At 37.1% G+C, this 17,865-nt stretch overlaps 2 protein-coding genes across 2 annotated transcripts; both read right to left on the bottom strand.

Annotated features, from left to right (window-relative positions):
• Positions 1-104: 104 nt before the first annotated feature.
• Positions 105-6,270, bottom strand: LOC128031209 (serine/threonine-protein kinase PAK 2-like). The gene is made up of 13 exons (XM_052619483.1): positions 6,084-6,270; positions 5,665-5,768; positions 5,328-5,472; positions 5,128-5,246; positions 4,873-5,008; positions 4,689-4,752; positions 4,494-4,542; positions 2,847-2,959; positions 2,595-2,712; positions 2,412-2,511; positions 2,133-2,329; positions 1,850-1,987; positions 105-1,143 (listed from the first exon to the last, which is right to left on the bottom strand). The coding sequence occupies exons 1-13, from the start codon at positions 6,268-6,270 to the stop codon at positions 1,057-1,059; spliced, it is 1,557 nt and encodes a 518-aa protein (XP_052475443.1). The 3' UTR covers positions 105-1,056.
• On the bottom strand, positions 6,083-15,365 carry LOC128031242 (inhibitor of growth protein 5-like). The gene is made up of 9 exons (XM_052619517.1): positions 15,167-15,365; positions 14,768-14,839; positions 14,506-14,672; positions 14,306-14,417; positions 14,110-14,203; positions 13,867-14,002; positions 13,551-13,612; positions 12,669-13,464; positions 6,083-6,316 (listed from the first exon to the last, which is right to left on the bottom strand). Exons 1-8 carry the CDS (start codon positions 15,201-15,203, stop codon positions 13,425-13,427), a joined length of 720 nt encoding a protein of 239 aa, XP_052475477.1. The 5' UTR covers positions 15,204-15,365; the 3' UTR covers positions 6,083-6,316; positions 12,669-13,424.
• Positions 15,366-17,865: the final 2,500 nt, after the last annotated feature.

The raw sequence follows: 17,865 nt of genomic DNA, 5'->3' as shown, positions 1-17,865 counted from the left end.
AGATTTCATCAAGTACTGTAATCAGTGTAACAACTATATATTTTAAGAGTCACGACAGAATGATGCAAGCTCTAGAAATGTACCAGTCGATATCACAGGTTCAATCATCTTTGCTGCAAGTCTGTTTTAATAATAATTTACAAAGGATAGATTTTATGATGGTTTCGTCATTAAAAACTTTGTATCTCATGGGAAACGAGCAGAAAAAAGACAGGAAGTGTATTTACTCAGTTGGAACGTCTGAAAATGTTTCTCATTGAAATGTGTTAAAAACCAGTTAGATTTAACATACAAAAAGAATATAGCAAATTATTCCAATTATTCTATTACAACCCTCTGGAGATGCATTAAGGTCTGACATAAAATATAAAATACTGTATACATGCACATAAATACAAAACTTGTAAAAATGTCCTGATTCCTGTCCCCCCACCCCCATTTCTGCACGCTAATCAAAATACATAATATACAAAACGATTTAATAAACTTTAGGTTTTGCAATAAAAATTTAAAAACAGAAATGGTTCACTGAATTTTTTTATACAGCAAAATTGTTCCATTTTGTTGAGACAAGTGAAGGCAAATAGGTAGTAGGCACAGGTGACAGGTCATTAAGAAAGAATGGGACAGTATAAGTATTAGAATACTTCTCTTGATGGTAAAAAAGGGAAAAAGTACTTTGTTAGGCCAGAGTTCAACAATACTCAAAATGAATTAAAATACAAGAGAAATTTGAAATGTTCAGGTACACACTGACCAATGCAACGGTGTCTGAACAGTTTACATTAAACAAATACAATGAGAAACATCAGTAGAAAACAAGAGAGGTCTACAGTCATTGGCTCCTCTGGTTTTGTAGCCCCTTAAGGCACATTAAAAGAGAGTTTGGTGTGAGGAGGCAAGACATGGTGATTGTGCAAGTTAGTCGCCCGGGTGGAGATGAAAAGGGTCCTCGGGGCTGAATAGCAAAGGTCCTTCACGGACTAGAAGGGGGACTCTGCTGGAGTGATAGAGATTTTCACAGGAATCGGTTGCGAGAAGGAATTTGGGCATTGGCTAACGGTTACTCTTCATTGCCTCCTTGGAAGCAAGTATAAGAGGAGTGAGGCTGGAGAGAGGCTTCGCCAGCTTGAGGAAAGGATGCTGCAAGAGACAGAAGGACATTAGCACATTTTCCAGAAAATCGCCTAATCATCAATAGCTCCACAGTCTATTCCAGGGGTTCCCAAACCCTTTTTGTCAGCCAAACCCCTTAGATTTATTTATGTACTTGAAGTACCCCGAGAAAGTAATTTCATATTAAAATCATTTAAAAACATATCCACATAATCACGGTTCTCTGATGAAGGTTCATTTCAATGCATTTTAATAATGAATTAAAAATGAATTCGTTTTAACTATAAAAATTGAGGCAGAAATATATTTCGATTTTAAATTACAACTGTATTTCAATGTAAAAACAAAACAAAACTAATATTCGATCATTATAAAAATATTTGATTTTACACCACAAGTTTCAACTACTACTACTACTATGTTTGTTTCTGAAATTCTTCTCTTTCAAATGAATACTGGTGAAATGCTGTAAACTTTGTGAACTCAAAGAAAACACTGCGCACTCCCAAATGCACTCATCCAAATATTGATTATGTTTTTATTTTGATTCATTTTGCAGCCCAATTTCTATCCATTTTAAATTTACATTCAATTGGATTAATTCTTAGCTTATCATCACATCACAAACCTATTGCGAATTCCCTGTTTGGGAAACCCTGGTGTATTCAAACAGACGTATAAACTGACAAAAATAATATGTCGAGACATTTTGGAATTTAGTGTTGCTCCTTACCTGCAAGAGTTCTTTTCCTCCGCCTCTCTTCTCCACATCCATCTCGAGGCAGCGGTTTAGGAAGTCTCTAAAAATGGGTGACAGTTTCTCCGGGTTCTGCAGCTCTGGGGTGCCATTAGTAGCGATGAGGTACAGCGCCTGGAGATGATCATTAAGCATTAATGTCATAAATCTTTTCTTTAAAAGTTAAACAGATCACTTGAGCTACCGTCATTAATAACAAAAAGATTTCCTAAATGAATCCGTGACAAAGTAATAAAAGTATCAGACAAGAAAGGCTCACCCTCAGAGGGTTTTCATTGAGATAAGGAGGTTCGCCTTCTACCATCTCAATGGCCATGATACCCAAGGACCAAATGTCCACTTTGGGCCCATATGCTTTCCGTGTGACCACCTCAGGGGCCATCCAGTAGGGTGTTCCTACCATGGTGCTTCTCTTACTTTGCTCAGGCGTGATTTGAGCACAGAACCCAAAATCAGCTGAAAAGAGGAGAGCAAACTATTAAAACAAACTGTTCTGACATAATGAAGCCAGGTCTTGGCAGTGAGATTGTGGACTCACTTAGTTTGACAGATCCATCCATTCCTAATAGAACATTGTCACTTTTGATGTCTCGATGAATGACCTGGTTTGAATGCAGGAACTCTAGAGCTTGTAAACACTGTGGAGGAAGCAGACCACAATGTTCAGTTGGTGATGGGAAAAAACGGTTCAGGGCTCACAACTATGCCAGAAATACTGTACCTCTCTGCAGACAGCAGCGATTTGTGCTTCATCCATGCAGGTTTCTGTAACCACATCCGTCAGAGAGCCTCCAGCAAGGTACTCCATTACCACAAAGAGCTCATCTCCTACCAAGAAGCTGCACACACACACACACACACACAAAACAGAAGGTAGATGTTACAGTAGATGGCTGGAAACATATTATGGGACATAATGCACAAAATAACAGCACTTCAGCCATGTTTAAATAGCTTTAAGGAATGTAACTACCTGTCTAAGAAGTTGACAATGTTTGGGTTCTTCATCTCCTTCATCACCAGGATCTCATTGATGATCAGCTCCTTCTTGGGCTGCTTCTGTAGGTTAATCTGCTTGATGGCAACCTATGGAAACACATCACTGGCAGTTAGCTTGGCCTGTGTCAAAAAACTGAGAAAAGCCAAAAAGAAACTCAAACAAATAAATTATGGTGGTCCATTTAATGAAGTATGATTTATTATATTAAATACACTACCATTCAAAAGTTTGGGGGCTGTATAAGAAAAAAAAAGTCTCTAATGCTCACAGAGGCTGAATTTATTTGATCAAAAATACAATAATAACAGTAATATTATGAAATATTATTACAATTTAAAATTTAGTTTTAATATATTTTAAAATGTCACATGACACTTCACACACTATTCTAATTTGCTGATGTGTTTATTTCAAAACAACATATATTTGAAATAGCAACATTATGAATGTCTTTACTATCAATTTTTTATTTAATGCGTGAACAGAAGTGTACATTAAGCAATTGTCCTCACCTGGAACTCGCAAAATCGCTAGCCCAACGTTCCGGGGCTATTGTGTTTTTTTTTATCTTGAATAGCAATATAAAACTCCTAACTTGATTCGAGTTGTTCACTCGATTGTAAGGGTGAAATGGATTGTGGTTGATTGTTTGCACTTTTTCCAAGTCTTGCCAATTTAAACATACAAGCGTTTCAAAACATTTGCGTGCACTCAGAGCTAGCACGGTGGTTTCTGCTTGGTTTCAAAGCGCACACAGAGATCCACATTTCAGACAATGCCCGTACACAGAATTGTATACATATCCTTGCTTCTGAATGAACACATACACACAAAATGATCACAAAATAATTGTCTCTGCAAGTATTCTAGTAAACACAAGGATACTTGTTAAAGATGAGATGGCAGAAAGCGCATCATGTTTGTTTTCTTTATTTTATAAAAGCACAACGTTTTGTTGATATTGTGAGCGCACACAAATAAAAGTAGACCCTTTGCAGTAACAAATTATTACCCTTACATTTATGAACAAAAATGACGGCGTATTTAAAATATCTAAGTTATCGTGCTGGCACCTCCATGTCTTGCAAAGGGTCTCTGCACAAACTATTTAATATAGCGGACATTTCTCTGGATCTAATGTTTAAACTTAGTTTTAAAACTTCAATTTATTTTTTATTTTTTAACATCTCAATTCCACAAAGAAAAATGCAGCATTTGACGTTTTATCTATAATATGTCTTTAATATAATTTGGTAATAAATAAATAAATATATAAATAAATTGTAAGAAAATGGTAGTGTATTATGTATCGTAAATTCTATTGCATCGTAAGTTCAGAAAATCGTTCCATCCCTATATGCTACTAGTTTTTGCTGGTCATGCAGATTTGTCCACAGTAAGGTTCAACCTGTCTTTTTTATTCAGACTTGTTAAATTCATTTTGGGTTACCTAAACCTGAAGAATCTCTGCCTGAAGAGCTACCAGGGATTTAGAAATTTTGCGTGCCCTTCTTCAACCCATATGTAAATTCAATTGTAGTTTTATTTAAGGACTTTTCTCTGGAATTTGACGGATTCAAATTTGAATAGAGAAAATTAAGAATTGAATAGAGAAAATACCTCTTGGCCAGTAGCAACGTCAATGGCTGTGTACACCGTACCAGACGCACTGTAAAGAGACAACATTCAATTGAAGCAACCTAAGATTACAGTTCAGTTTATAAATTCAGCTACTGGTTAACTGGTTCTGTGATACAGACGGACATATTGAAAGTAAAACTTCCAAACCAGTTACAAATCATTGAATATATTTACCCTTGTCCAATTTTTTCATATCTTGTGTATTTTTTCTTGGGGTCTCCAATACTGACAATAGTTCCTGAGATCAATCACAACAACACGGTTAGAATTCTGTCATATAAAATCATGCTGCAGTGCATATAATAACATTATTGTTAAAGTGAGCATCTCTAATGTTTAGTAATCACCAAAGACATACTAAGTTTTTCCATAATCTCCTCATCTGTCATCTTGCCCTTGGCCTTGCCCTTCTGTTTATCTCCAGCTTTACATCCATCTGTCTCTGAAATGGCAGCAGGTGCCGGAATGGGATCGATGACAGAGCGAGTGTATACCTATCCAGACAACAAAGACACCAACAATAAGGCATTCCCTCAAGAACCATAAAGTATAAAGTAAAAAAAGTAATAATGCCTTTTTAATATGACAAATACGACAAGAAATGTTCCCTCACAGATATGGTATGTTGAGGACGTGGTGCTACAACAGGAGGTGGGGCTTCATCATCGTCATCATCATCATCCTTGACTGGTGATTGCTCAGAGCCTTTTTTTGCTGGTGGTGCATCTTTATCTGAAATCAAGAGAATGAACAGACATTAGAGGATAAATACAAATAGAGTTAGACCGGTGGTATGTTTGTGTGTTCATTTACCTGTAAAGCTGAGGTATTTCTGCCTGCTGTTGCCGGTGGAATCGTAGAATTTGAGCACATCCAGGACAGCCTGAGGGTTTTTCTTCTGCTCAGATTTCGTGATGTTGGAGGTCTGCAGCAGCCGAGCCCACTGCTCTGGCATGCCCTGAGAGACAAAAATGAGAAAGAGCTCAGCAAATTAAATCAGTGCACTATGACAGACAGGAGACAAATGGACATAGAATTCAATCTAGGCAATTTAATTGGCAATTCTTTCCAGCATTTGATGGATTAGGACAGATCGGGACAGCATGGGGAAACTGCAACAAAAGGAATGCGGTAAGTATGTCTCACTCACAGTGAACTCCCCCGTGACAGAATCGAAGCCCACATGTATGGTGTGCTCAAAGTCTGAAGGGCTTGAAATCTCTGGACGCTCCTTATCCTTGTCTTTTTTTCTTCCTTCAACAGAAAGAATGGTTGTGGTTACATGCTTCTGGTCACTGGGAAAATGACAGATTCCAGTGGATCAATTTACAATCAATGATCCCAAGTCTGAGATGAGCCTCTGTGTCCAAAATGTGATCAATTATAGAGTACCATAAGGTCAATTAAAGGAAAATGTTGAGTTCAATACAAGTTGAGCCTTATTGTCGTCGCCATTTGTGGCATTGATTATCATAGAAAATATTTAAGTCAATACTTAAATTAATCAATCACATAAAATACATTCAACAAATTAGCTGAGCCTGAATAACCTGGGTCTTCTGGTCTTACCTTTCTCTGCTGAGAATATGGATATGATCTTGTTGCGCGGCTTGTCCCTCTTCTCCTCTGGGACGGAGGGCAGGGGTTTAGAACTGGGGTTTGTTGACATACTGTCCTTGATGCCGATGCTAAAGTTGCTGCTCATTCTGACTGGGGGGGCAGGGGGTTTGTCCTCCAGCTCTCCGTTCTCAGACATGACAGGGAAACACACTCAGAGGGGTAATAGGGTTTCAGAGATCAACCTGAAGAGGGCAGCAGAGAAACACGCATCTTAGCTGATAAATGATTGGCTGCACTAAAAAGACAATTAGGATACAACAAATGAAGAGAATGACATATAACAGGCCATTTTGGCAGAAGACTTTAACAGGGACTATAAGATTCATCACTGGCAAAATAAAAGCTAAATAAACAAACCAGCCAAGGTTGTTCATTCATTAATGTGCTGCTTTAAATGCCCAGAAAACAATGTGACTATATCAGTAAAATCTCAGAGGAACAATTTCAGAATTGTATTGTACAGACCTTTTATGAGAGCTTTCACACTACCACAACAGCCACACCAAGAGTCTGCTAAGACAGTGCAAAGCTAACTAACCCCTAGCCAACAGCTGCTACTGTGCTACAAAAGCAGCCAGTCAACAAGTTAGCAGCATGGACATAGAGAGACTGTCTCATGTTCTGCTAGCTGCCAACAGTGTCCACCCCTATGTGAAAGCAACTGAAACTTTTTGGAGTATGCACTGCCACTGCCATTCGTCTGTAACAGAGAGCTGTCAGTTAGCCTAGCATTGCTATCCTCTGAGAGTAGCAGCTCTAGCAGATCATCAATTCAACTGAAAGTGTTGAGGTTTTCAGGTCAGAATGCAAGTCTGCACAATAAAATGCCTTGCTAAGGATGGCTGGGTGACATAAGCACACCTAAACCTAGTGAGCTTTGCTACCCTTGCTGTCTAGTGGCTTAGTTAACAAAAATAGAATCTTAATAAAAATTTAATTTAAAAGTAACTGATTTGTTGCACTCTACATAGACAGCATGAACATATCTCCTAAAACATTTAAGAAACTCAACATAAAAATACAGGGCACAAGGAAAAATGTATACTTTTCAGTTCTTTTTTTCCCATTTTGGCCGAGATAGTTTTAAAGGGCCAAATGATTCTTCAATGTGTTATGAATGCACAGAGCGAACAGGTAAACATGTCAGCAGTGATGACAGAATAACAACATCTAAGTTTAGCTGAAGTAGTGTAGCAGAAATATTGAGAGGCAGAAGAAATTGCTGAAGAAACTTGGTTTATTACCTGTTAACACAAGGCCCTCGACAGCATATTTAGTTCAGTTTCCGAAATGTTATTTAAAAGGCTAAAATTTACTTATTGATTGCTTGTTGGAAGTACATTTATAATGCTTTAACATTCTTTTATCTTTTTTTTTTATTTGATTTGGGAACAGATGTGAATTTAACAATGTGCCCTGAGTCTTTCTCCTTTTAAATTTCTACTAGTAAGAGATATTTATTAATAGAAATCTCCATCAGCTGCATATGACCTCAGATTGTACAAAGGTTTTTTTTTCCAACAGTCTGTCAAGTCTGGTTAGAAATCAGTGCCATCACACGCTGTGTGCATCCTCTCCGCCCCTGTCATCAACATGTCCAAATAAGGGAAAATCCTGTCTCACCTTAGTGAGGTTAATTCAGCAAATCATATGCAATTCAACCTCAACATGACCACAGTGTCTTCCTGTTTGACAGCTCAGTTCAACTGTGCATTGTATTCAATCAACAAAGGCCATAGGTACCTGCTTGATTACAACTGCACAGATTAAAAGAGTAAGGTTTAATAAATCTGAAAAAAAAAAAAAAAAACTAAAATGTAATGACTTCACGGAATCATAGATTACACACTTTCTAGTTTCTTCAGAATCAATAGTCGAGCTGAGCAAACTCAATGAAATAAAAATGACTAATTGTGATGCAGTATTAAAAGTTTAGTTGTATGGTACATTTCTCTACATGACTGAACTTCTATTGCATAGACCTAAATAAATCCTGAAGAAGTGTTTTCATCATGAAGGCATAAAAAGCATGTGTTACCTGAGCTTTAACAAAGATATTTCTGAAGAATTGAGACACAATCAACAAAAGACTAACTATTGCACAAGACTTGCATGATAACACTCGTGAGCCAGTTCCTGTTTCCCTATAGAGAAGAAACATTGGCAGAATAAAGATCAGTGCAGTTACTGAAATAACATTCTCAGAAGCTAGTCTGGTTAGAAATATAAATAAAACGTATATACTTATCACATGGAATCTAACAACAACAACAAAAAAAATAGTTGTATCTTTTATCAAGTAGTCAAAGGATAATATCGAATTGAATTCAATTAATTTATTTTGAAGCGCAGTTTAAACTGCTTTTTCCAGCCGCTTCGTCATCAGCTTGTTTAAAGGCGCATAGTCAACTCTAAAGAAATCAATGAAAAAGCATGCAATCAGATGCCAGTACCACCAGTAAGGCCATCTCACCCTGAAGAACCCTGATGGAAAGGTCCAATTGACGTCCCTGGCCCAGATCTGGCACACTCCTGGGACATTGAGGGTCTTTGCTATGGTGTGTCCACAGCCTCTTTCTCCCTGTGCTTCCACTGAAGAGAGCTGAGATAGAGGCGTGTTGAAGCAGGCATGCTTCATTCCACAGCAGGATGAAATGCTGCGAGTGCAGTCATGCCTTTGTGCTGCACACTGCTTTAGTGATATTACCAGGCTTGATATAAGGCCCTACAGCAGAGGAGACATTAGACTGGACATACCTTTACACATCACTGATTCTCTCGCTCTGAGGAACTAACACCGTTACACAACAATCACACTACTAGGAATGAATCAGAATTATGGGAGGTGCCTTATGAGCATGTTCACCCCCACAAAACTATCAAAAAAGGATGTGAAAAGAAAAATCTCTTGTTTGAAGCATGGCTTCATTCGGTATTGAAAAACACTACACAGACTGCAAGATCATTGCCGATTTCAGTAATAATTTTCAATTCTACCTTAAGGAATGTTATTTGGGATCCTCAAGTCTCAACTTGTTGCCCTGTAATGACGTTTTTGGAGAGGTGTGGCTCTCTCCAGCACACAGTGCTCTTTACAGGCTCAAACAAACTTCTGCACGGTCCATTTTATGATTCTTTTCCCATTCAGAGCCAGTGTTTCAGGTTTCCACTTCAGAAACTATACTATAAGTCTAGCGCTATCATGAATCTTACGCCCCAAGCTACTAATTCCACAACTTTTTCTGTGAAGCCATGCATAATGTGATCCAGGACTCAAAAAAATAAAAAAATTCAAACATAATTTAGGAATCAAGTTAGCCAAATGTCTTATTTGTTGATAAATTACAGAATAATTTTATTAAGAGCAAGCGTTGTTCAGAAATGACTGAGATTAGTTTTAAAATGGTTCAAGAATCTTTTTCTGTTTATCAGACATCAAGGCCTGTGCTGAATTCACTGTTGCATGCAAGAACTACTGGCATGCACTCTGAAGATGTACTTAACCAATGAGTCACAGGACAAAATTGATGCATACAAAGTTTTCCACAAATTCAAAGGTCTGTGCTCATTTCAGTTGTAATTTCTAGAGCCCTGCTGAAGACATATCCATCTATCAGTCATCCACTGTTCTTAAACTTTGCTGGTTATGCAAGGAGTTAAAACTGGGTACCTCAAACCAGTGGCCTGCAGATTTTAACTCCAACTCAAACCCACGTGAGCAAGTTAATCAAGGTCTGCAGGATCACTAGAAATTCACAGGTAGGTGACTTTGATCAAGGTTTGAGTTAAACTCTGCAGGGCAGCAGCCCTCCAAGACCAGTTGTGAGGAACCCTGCTTTAGAAGATGATCTATTTTCAATATATATATAAAAAAAGTCTCAAAGAAATGCTCATACAGACCTAAATGAAAAAGTGCACAAAAAAAGATGCACTATAAATCAAGTCAAGCATGCCATGATCTATGCTTGACAACAACTACTGGCTTTTCATTTTCCCCACTTCTGTGACAAGATACCATGTGACACCAAAGGTTTACTTTTACTTTTGATTTATGCATTTTCAGCAAACAGCAATACACTAATTCAAGACATGAATTCAAGACCAAAACAAGAGCATGTGACTAGTAAGACCAAAGTCATGGATTTGATTTCCAGGGAGCATGTGAACCGATAAAAATGCAAACCCTGAATTCAACATAAGTTCCATTACATAAAAACATCTGCCAAATGCATAAATAATATCACAGAATATCCCACTTATTACAAATTACAGTATTTTCTACAATAAAATCATAAAGATACGCTTTTCCATTTAAGTCACGCATAAAAAGTAAGTGGGACTTCAGCCAAAGGCTGAAAGCTGTCCTCTCAGTTTGTGTGTACAAACGGAGGAAGTGAGATGAAAATGCCAGAGAAAGCTCATGGGAAGCGGGACTGTGGACATTCCCATCTGCTACCCTGAGCCTCTTTAATATGAGCCGCGCCAGGCCTAAACTAACCAGAATATATTTGTTCTCCACACTTACAGACTGGCGGCTCAAAAGTAAACATAAGGTGCCACTGACTATGCATGCAATGTGGGTCCTTCTCAGTATAAATGCAAGAACATCAGTATTCACTACTCAGCATTCAACCAACAGACATGATGCACTGTCCAGACCAGAGCCATAGATTTCATTGCTTTGTGAATTCTGTGCCTTGTTTTCTATCGCTTTCTCTCTCTCCCCACAGAACCAGTATCCCCACTTAGCTCAGTTGTGATTGGTGATGGGAAAGGAGTGAGATCATTTAAACTACAGCTACCCTCAGACCAGTAGTTGGTGGCAGTGGCTGAGGATTCGTACTGCCTGATTTTGTATCGAGATTACATCATATAAGTTCGTTCTTCAATATTTTTTGAAGTATATAGGGGCTTTAGTTTGGCGATATGGTGTATCTTTCTCTCAATTGTGTTGAGACTGTTGAAGCAGAGCTTCTGTCTTTTGTCTCACCGATTACATCTATGACTGAGGCCGTAGTGTTAACTTCAGTTGCCCATAATAAATAGAGTTTTAATTCACGTCTTTTGTTTTGGGTTTAGTAGGAAGGTGGGTGCCATTTTATTTTTCATTACTTAATTTCTCCTATTCATGTTAGTTTAGGGAGTTAGTTTAATCTGTTTAATTTTTATGTTTCTTTGTAGTTTAGTTAGTTGTGTTATAGAAGCTAATTTTGTTATGTTTGGTATTTTGGCCTTGCCCGCTAGAGATACAATTTCCATCACCAAAATATTTCAAACATTTTTGGTAAAAAATTCCAACTATGTTACTTCTGACAGTTCTGATTACTATCTTCATGTTACCACTAGAGAGACAGGGAAGAAAAAAAAAAAAAAAAAATTCATCAGCAGAGTGCCACCACTTCCTATTACTCATATCCCCTCCATTTCTGATTGGTGGACGGATAACAGAAGCATTTCCTGATCCTACCAGCCACGACCACTACGGGTCACACACACTTGCACTTAATCTGACCAACTGGACCAAAACAAAGATATCGGAGCACGCCTCTTATACAGATGTGTGGTTGTGTAGAGGAACTGTTTACAGGAAGACAGACCAGGGGCCTTTTGTATTTGCAGTTTCTATATAAGGAAATACTGAGCAAGACTTCCTGAACTGAACCTAGCTGTCGTCCTCCTTCAGAGCTATTAGAGAATGAAGGCATGTGCTGTTCCAGACAAGCAGCAGCAAGCTTTCTAACCACACAATTCTTGCTTATTGTTAGAGAAATTAAAAATGTGTAATTTACTCACCCTCATGACTTCATTTCTTCTGTGGAACACAAAATGAGATGTTAGACAGAATTCTATGAGGGCTCAAGACTCAGTCACCATTTATTAACTGCATATTTTTCATACAATGATGGTGAAAGGTGACTTAAATTGCGATTTATGCCAAACATCTACTTTGTTTTCCATGAAGAAAAGAAACATAATCGTAACATGAAAAAACTTTCAAGCAGAACATGAAAGAAAGGCTTAAAAGATAGGACTTTGATTTACAGTTTGATTTTTTTTTACCCCTCACACAAGCCCCCTTAACAAACATTAATATAAATCAATTGTTGATGTAAAAATGTTAAAGCTTAATGGAAACTAAGGTTTAGTTCGCCTTGTTTTTGTCGACTATCTAACGTTACTCGTGTTAATTCATACTTTTTTGGAAGAAAAAAAAACAACCCAGAGTAACGTTACTTTCTAATAGAAAAACAAACAAACAGCACTGCATTATTAATACAAAGTAATTATAAAATCTAAAGCTTGATGATAAATCATAAATACACACCATCCTTTTTGAATATCAAGTGGTCTGCGCACTGCTGGCCGAGCAGATGTCAAGATCAGACCAGTTTTGCTTTTTCAACTCACCAGAACTCACGCAAACCTTTTCAAAGTTTAAGCTCCGCCTTTTTCACCCACATAAACAGATTCTGTTGCAAGTATAATGCTACTATCTCCCTGGAGATTATGATTTGGGATGCCGTGCCGACGTACCTTTTTGTTTTTTGGCGTTAACTTCTTCTTGTTCCCGGGATCTGTCTGCTATGGCGGAGGGGAAGCGGAACTGTCGACCCAGCCCAGTGTTTGGACTTCACTAAACGTAGCTTTTTAGGTTGATCAGGTTTTTATTAACCTATTATTATAAAAATCTTAATTAAATATTATTAAAATGCGCGAAAAAAAAAAAAACTAACTGTGATCAGAAGTTTCCTGCAACCTCAAACTGCTGTTTGCAAATGGGTTCCGTCCATGAGTCCTGACGGGCGTTGCATGACGGGAAATGTAGTCTCCATTTCTATTGCACCGCGGTAGGTGGAGTACTCAAAGAACTACATTTCCCTATACTGATCGGATTCTAACTTTGTCAAATTATTTCATTATACGATTCACTGGTATGCCCACGTAACTGTTACAGTTAAGTCTTATGAGAGCGAAGGGTTTAGATTAACATAAAATTGTATAAAAAAAATAAAAAAATATTTACATATTATATATAGTAAGATACAAGATCAAGCTATTTAGACAAGGCATAAAAGTCATCAACATAAATAAACTTTATTCTACAGCAAAATGAATAGAGATCCAAGCCCTCTGCTGGCACCAACTGGAAAATTCATTTAATATTCTTCCCGGTTGTTACAATCATGATCGTCTACATAGCAAAGGCACTTTTATAAAAGGTTAATTGATTTCCACTTGAAAAGGTTGTAAAAACTGGAGATTTGATTCAGGATGCATTGTAGAAGTAGACTATTTTTTCCTCATATCTTGGGTGCATCGTGGGCAGTACCTACAAACAGAGAACACAAAAAATATGATATTAAGTACATGGAATATGCAAATGAAATGAATACGAAGTAAAGGTATTTGGCTCACCATTTTCCCTTTGGTTTGGTTGTTAGGCCGACACAAGCAAAGTGAAACCATTCTACTGGACACTGTTAAAAGAGAAGAAACCTTTTTCATTCTTTTAAATATCAACTAGATTACTTTTCTCTATTTACAAAAATAAACGCCTATTCCAACTGGACTGGCAGTGTTGTAGATATTATAAAACATAAATTAAATCCATTAGTCTCTTTTATTTATTTATTTTATCATCATGTAAAATAGTACTTGTTTCTGTGCGTGACAACCGTTTCCTCAAACAATGGCTTAAAAATAACATACATGTATATATACTTTTACTCACATCAGAATTGTCACATCCAATCATTTCTCCATATGATACTTGACTACACAAACAGTATGTGGGTTCATTAGGGTCCACTGGCATATCCAGGACATCTGATGGGTGCATTGCGAGCAGAGATTCACTTATGTTGGCACTAGTGTTTGAGAGACAAGACACACACACACAAAGTATCTGAATACAAAGGCTTAAAATAATATATACTGGCATCAATCAAATGTGTCCTTTTAATATGACAGTTACCCAGTTTTCTGCTTTTTCTGCTTGGGTGAGTCTTGATCTGATCCTTTCTTGTCTCTTCCAAGTGATCCCCTCTTGTCTTTTATATTCTTATCCTCTGAAACAACAAATGGGTCGGTTTAGTCTCACCCTATATTACATCACCGTATTAACTTTAATGATACGTACATGAAGATATGTTCTGAACAATAAGACTAACTTCGCAACTGCTTCTCATCTGAGCTATCCATGCTTCCCATGTCCAGTTTCTCCTGCAGATCATTCTCAAAGCGTGCAAGATCAGCATCCAACCGCCGGATGTGTTTATCCACCTGGAAATGCCAGGAGACTTGTTTTTTTCTTGATGCATCAAATGACACACGCAAATAAATAAATAAAACCAAGGACTTTGCATCTCACCATTTCATAAATCTGCATTGCAAGCTGAATTTTGTCATCGCTGTACTCTTTGCATTTGCTGTAGGCATTCTCAATCTTCTTTAAATGCTGGGCACGCTCCTCGGATGCCAAATTTCTAACTTTTGCAACATACTCAGAAGCTAAATCACTTATCTCAGTTTTTTTCTCTGTGAACAACAATAAGAAAGTAATTGTTAATTAATCACAATTTAAAAGTTAAGTGGCCTCTAATACAAAGTGATACTGATCCAAGGATTCATACCTTCAGTTCTATTATCTAAATCCTCCATTAATGAGAAGTTTCTCTGCAACTCGCAGGGAAGTCCCTCGATGCCTGGAGTGAATGATTATAATAAAAGATCGTGTAAACTGTATTTAGGCCTACATGGCAGGGAAAAATAAGACGCATGTATGCTACAGGAAGTTAACTTTACACACTGACCTGCGGTGGTATAAGATACAAAACATTATTCAGGCACTCGGTCATGTAACGTTACAGTTCAGCATTTTATCGTAAAGTAAAACATTAGACGATTTTTGAAACAAAACGACTCCTAAACGCACAAGTGAACTGCGAGAGGAATTCATCACATTTCATACAACTTGGCAGTTATTAAAATATGGCAACACGATTGTCAAAAATACCGTTTAAAATACTTACTGTCTAAATAATGCTCTAAATAAACTCCCTTCGCCATTCTTGTTAGTAGGCTACTTTGTTTTCGGCAGGCGTGTACGGTGGTTTATTCAGCGCGCGCTGAAATTATCTCTCTGAAGTCGCTTTGTAGGTTATTCGATTTTTATATGAAAACGATCAACCAAACTACTATTAAGTAAACACACAAGACTATCCACTTGATTTATATATCATATATTGCAGCTTTACATCTTCATCTGTAGTACATCAAGTAAAAAGTTGCTCTTTATCGCCATCTACTGCAGTGGAGTTGCAGTTCACGACTTCGCTCTCTGTGAAAGAACTAGATAATACAAGAATTTCGATGGGTATTATATAGTTTTAGGTTTCTAAATATCAACTGCAACCTTATGACTTTTTTTGCTAATGTTTAAAAAGTAAGGGACAAGACAACGTATGTTACACAGTATATTCAGAACACAAGGTGGCAGTGTCTTCTTAGGTATTAAAGTGACAGGCTGAGCCACTTTATCACGTGAAATAAAACAAATGGCATAACCGGTAGGCTATTGATTTTATTTAGCATTTTCTCTGAATGACATGAATACTGCACATGAAAAATAGACATGGTGAAACAGCTGTATTATGGATTATCTAAAGAGTTTGAGAAGAAATATAAGTCATCCTCAGCATGCTCTGAAACCCACTGTGACCAAATCACATTCAGTCCTCATGCAGAAACACTAGAGATGACGGATTGCAACACCATTGATGTAAATGCAGACATGGCACCACACTATTCGATAATAAAAAAAGTTAAATTAGGGTTGAATTAGAAAATGAGGAGAAAGATTGGATTAGACAGCTCCTTTACTCATTTATGGAATACAATGAGATATGGTTACCTTTAAATCCAGTTATGTTTGCCTTTAAAATAAATCCAAAAGTGATAGTACTGTTAAAAAACAATATGAGATTTATTCAAGAAAATAACATATAAATAATATGATATAAATAATATACCTTGTGTATACCTTGCGAGCCAATAAGCATAGTCTATATGTAAATGACTCCTCCCAGGTTTTGTATTTAGCATTTGTACTAGCCTAAGTGATGAAAGCAGAAACAAGACATAGATGTAAGCTCTTGTGAATATCTCGTTTATTTTGCATATATTTAACACTGCAATGATGAAACTGTGCTATAGTATATTTTTTATGACAGCATTTATCTTAGGTATGTATTTTGACTTAATTTTTTCTAAAGCATAAGTTTACCTTGTACAATAATTTATGTTTGATTGAACAGGATGCACAGCACAGGACAATGTAATGCAGTCCAAACCAGTTATGACAGTTCATGAAGATGGAACAGCGACTCTTGACTGCACTTACAAAGCAACCAGCACTCAATATCCAAATCTGCTCTGGTACCAACAGAAGACAAATGGTTCCCCAAAATACATGCTGATCAGAAGTTCTGGATCTAGCAGCAATGATGAGGAGTTCAAAGACAGATTTAATGCAGATCTCAAAACATCTTCAAAATCAGTTCCTCTGACAATCAAGAATCTGCGTGTGTCTGACTCTGCTGTGTACTACTGTGCTCTGCAGCCCACAGTCACACAAACACACTCAACACTAAGACAATAACCCCTAAATTACATCTATTTCTAAGTCAGTCAACAAAAATACTTCCTATTTGGCGGATAGCCATATATTGCAGCATTTTAAAGTTACATTTAAAATAATACATTTGACAGAGACTATATTGTAGTATATTACAGTAAATTAACTGGGAGATGAAATTGCATTAAGGATATGAATTCCTTTTGGAAAATGATTTATATGCAACACCAACACATTTTATCACAATTTCAGTAAGGTTGTCAAATGGAGCAAAAACATCTCGAGACTGTTGTAATAATTGGCAGTACTAAATAGAATATATCACACAGCCGGTCTTGAGAATGGGAGGAGTTACATGCGTTATCAAATACATTCAAGAAGAGAGAGAGAGAGAAAATATATTGATTCTTCTCCCATCAGTCTGTGGATGGTGATTTCTTCTAAGCTATTCAAACTACTAAGGGAAACAATGTCGCAATGGTTAAGGAATTTGTTTTTTATTTTTGTACTTCATTTAGGTATGGCAATAACATTTTTTACATATCCATGAGCATTTTATGTAAGTCTGATGTCTCATTTGTTTGAATTAATTTAATATGTTTCCAGAATGTAGAGGGGAAGAAACAGTCAGCCAGCCAGAAAGACATCAGACTGAATTGGAGGGAAAATCAGTCACATTAAACTGTAAATACAGCAGTGCGTCAACAGCTCCAGATCTCTTCTGGTACATTCAGAGAGCAAATGATATTCCTAAATACATCCTGAGAAGGGATAAGTTTGAAACTGGAGAAACTGTCACTGAGTTTCAGGAGAGATTTCACTCTAAACTTTCATCAGATTCAGTTCCACTGACAATCAGAGATGTGCGAGTGTCTGACTCTGCTGTGTACTACTGTGCTCTGAGGCCCACAGTGAGAAAACTCAAGTCAACCACATACAAAAACACAGGAGCAGAAACATGCTGTGAGTTTTGAAATATGGTCAAATAAAGTCTAGCTGCTGATATTCTTGTTCTAGTTATATCATAAACAATACATTTATAAAAGCAATGATACATTGTTAAAGATTGTGTACAGTGATACTATTTAGATAAGA

This window comes from Carassius gibelio, chromosome A2 (assembly GCF_023724105.1).
Source record: "Carassius gibelio isolate Cgi1373 ecotype wild population from Czech Republic chromosome A2, carGib1.2-hapl.c, whole genome shotgun sequence".
Taxonomy (NCBI): domain Eukaryota; kingdom Metazoa; phylum Chordata; class Actinopteri; order Cypriniformes; family Cyprinidae; genus Carassius; species Carassius gibelio.
This window is presented reverse-complemented; position numbering and strand designations above follow the sequence as displayed.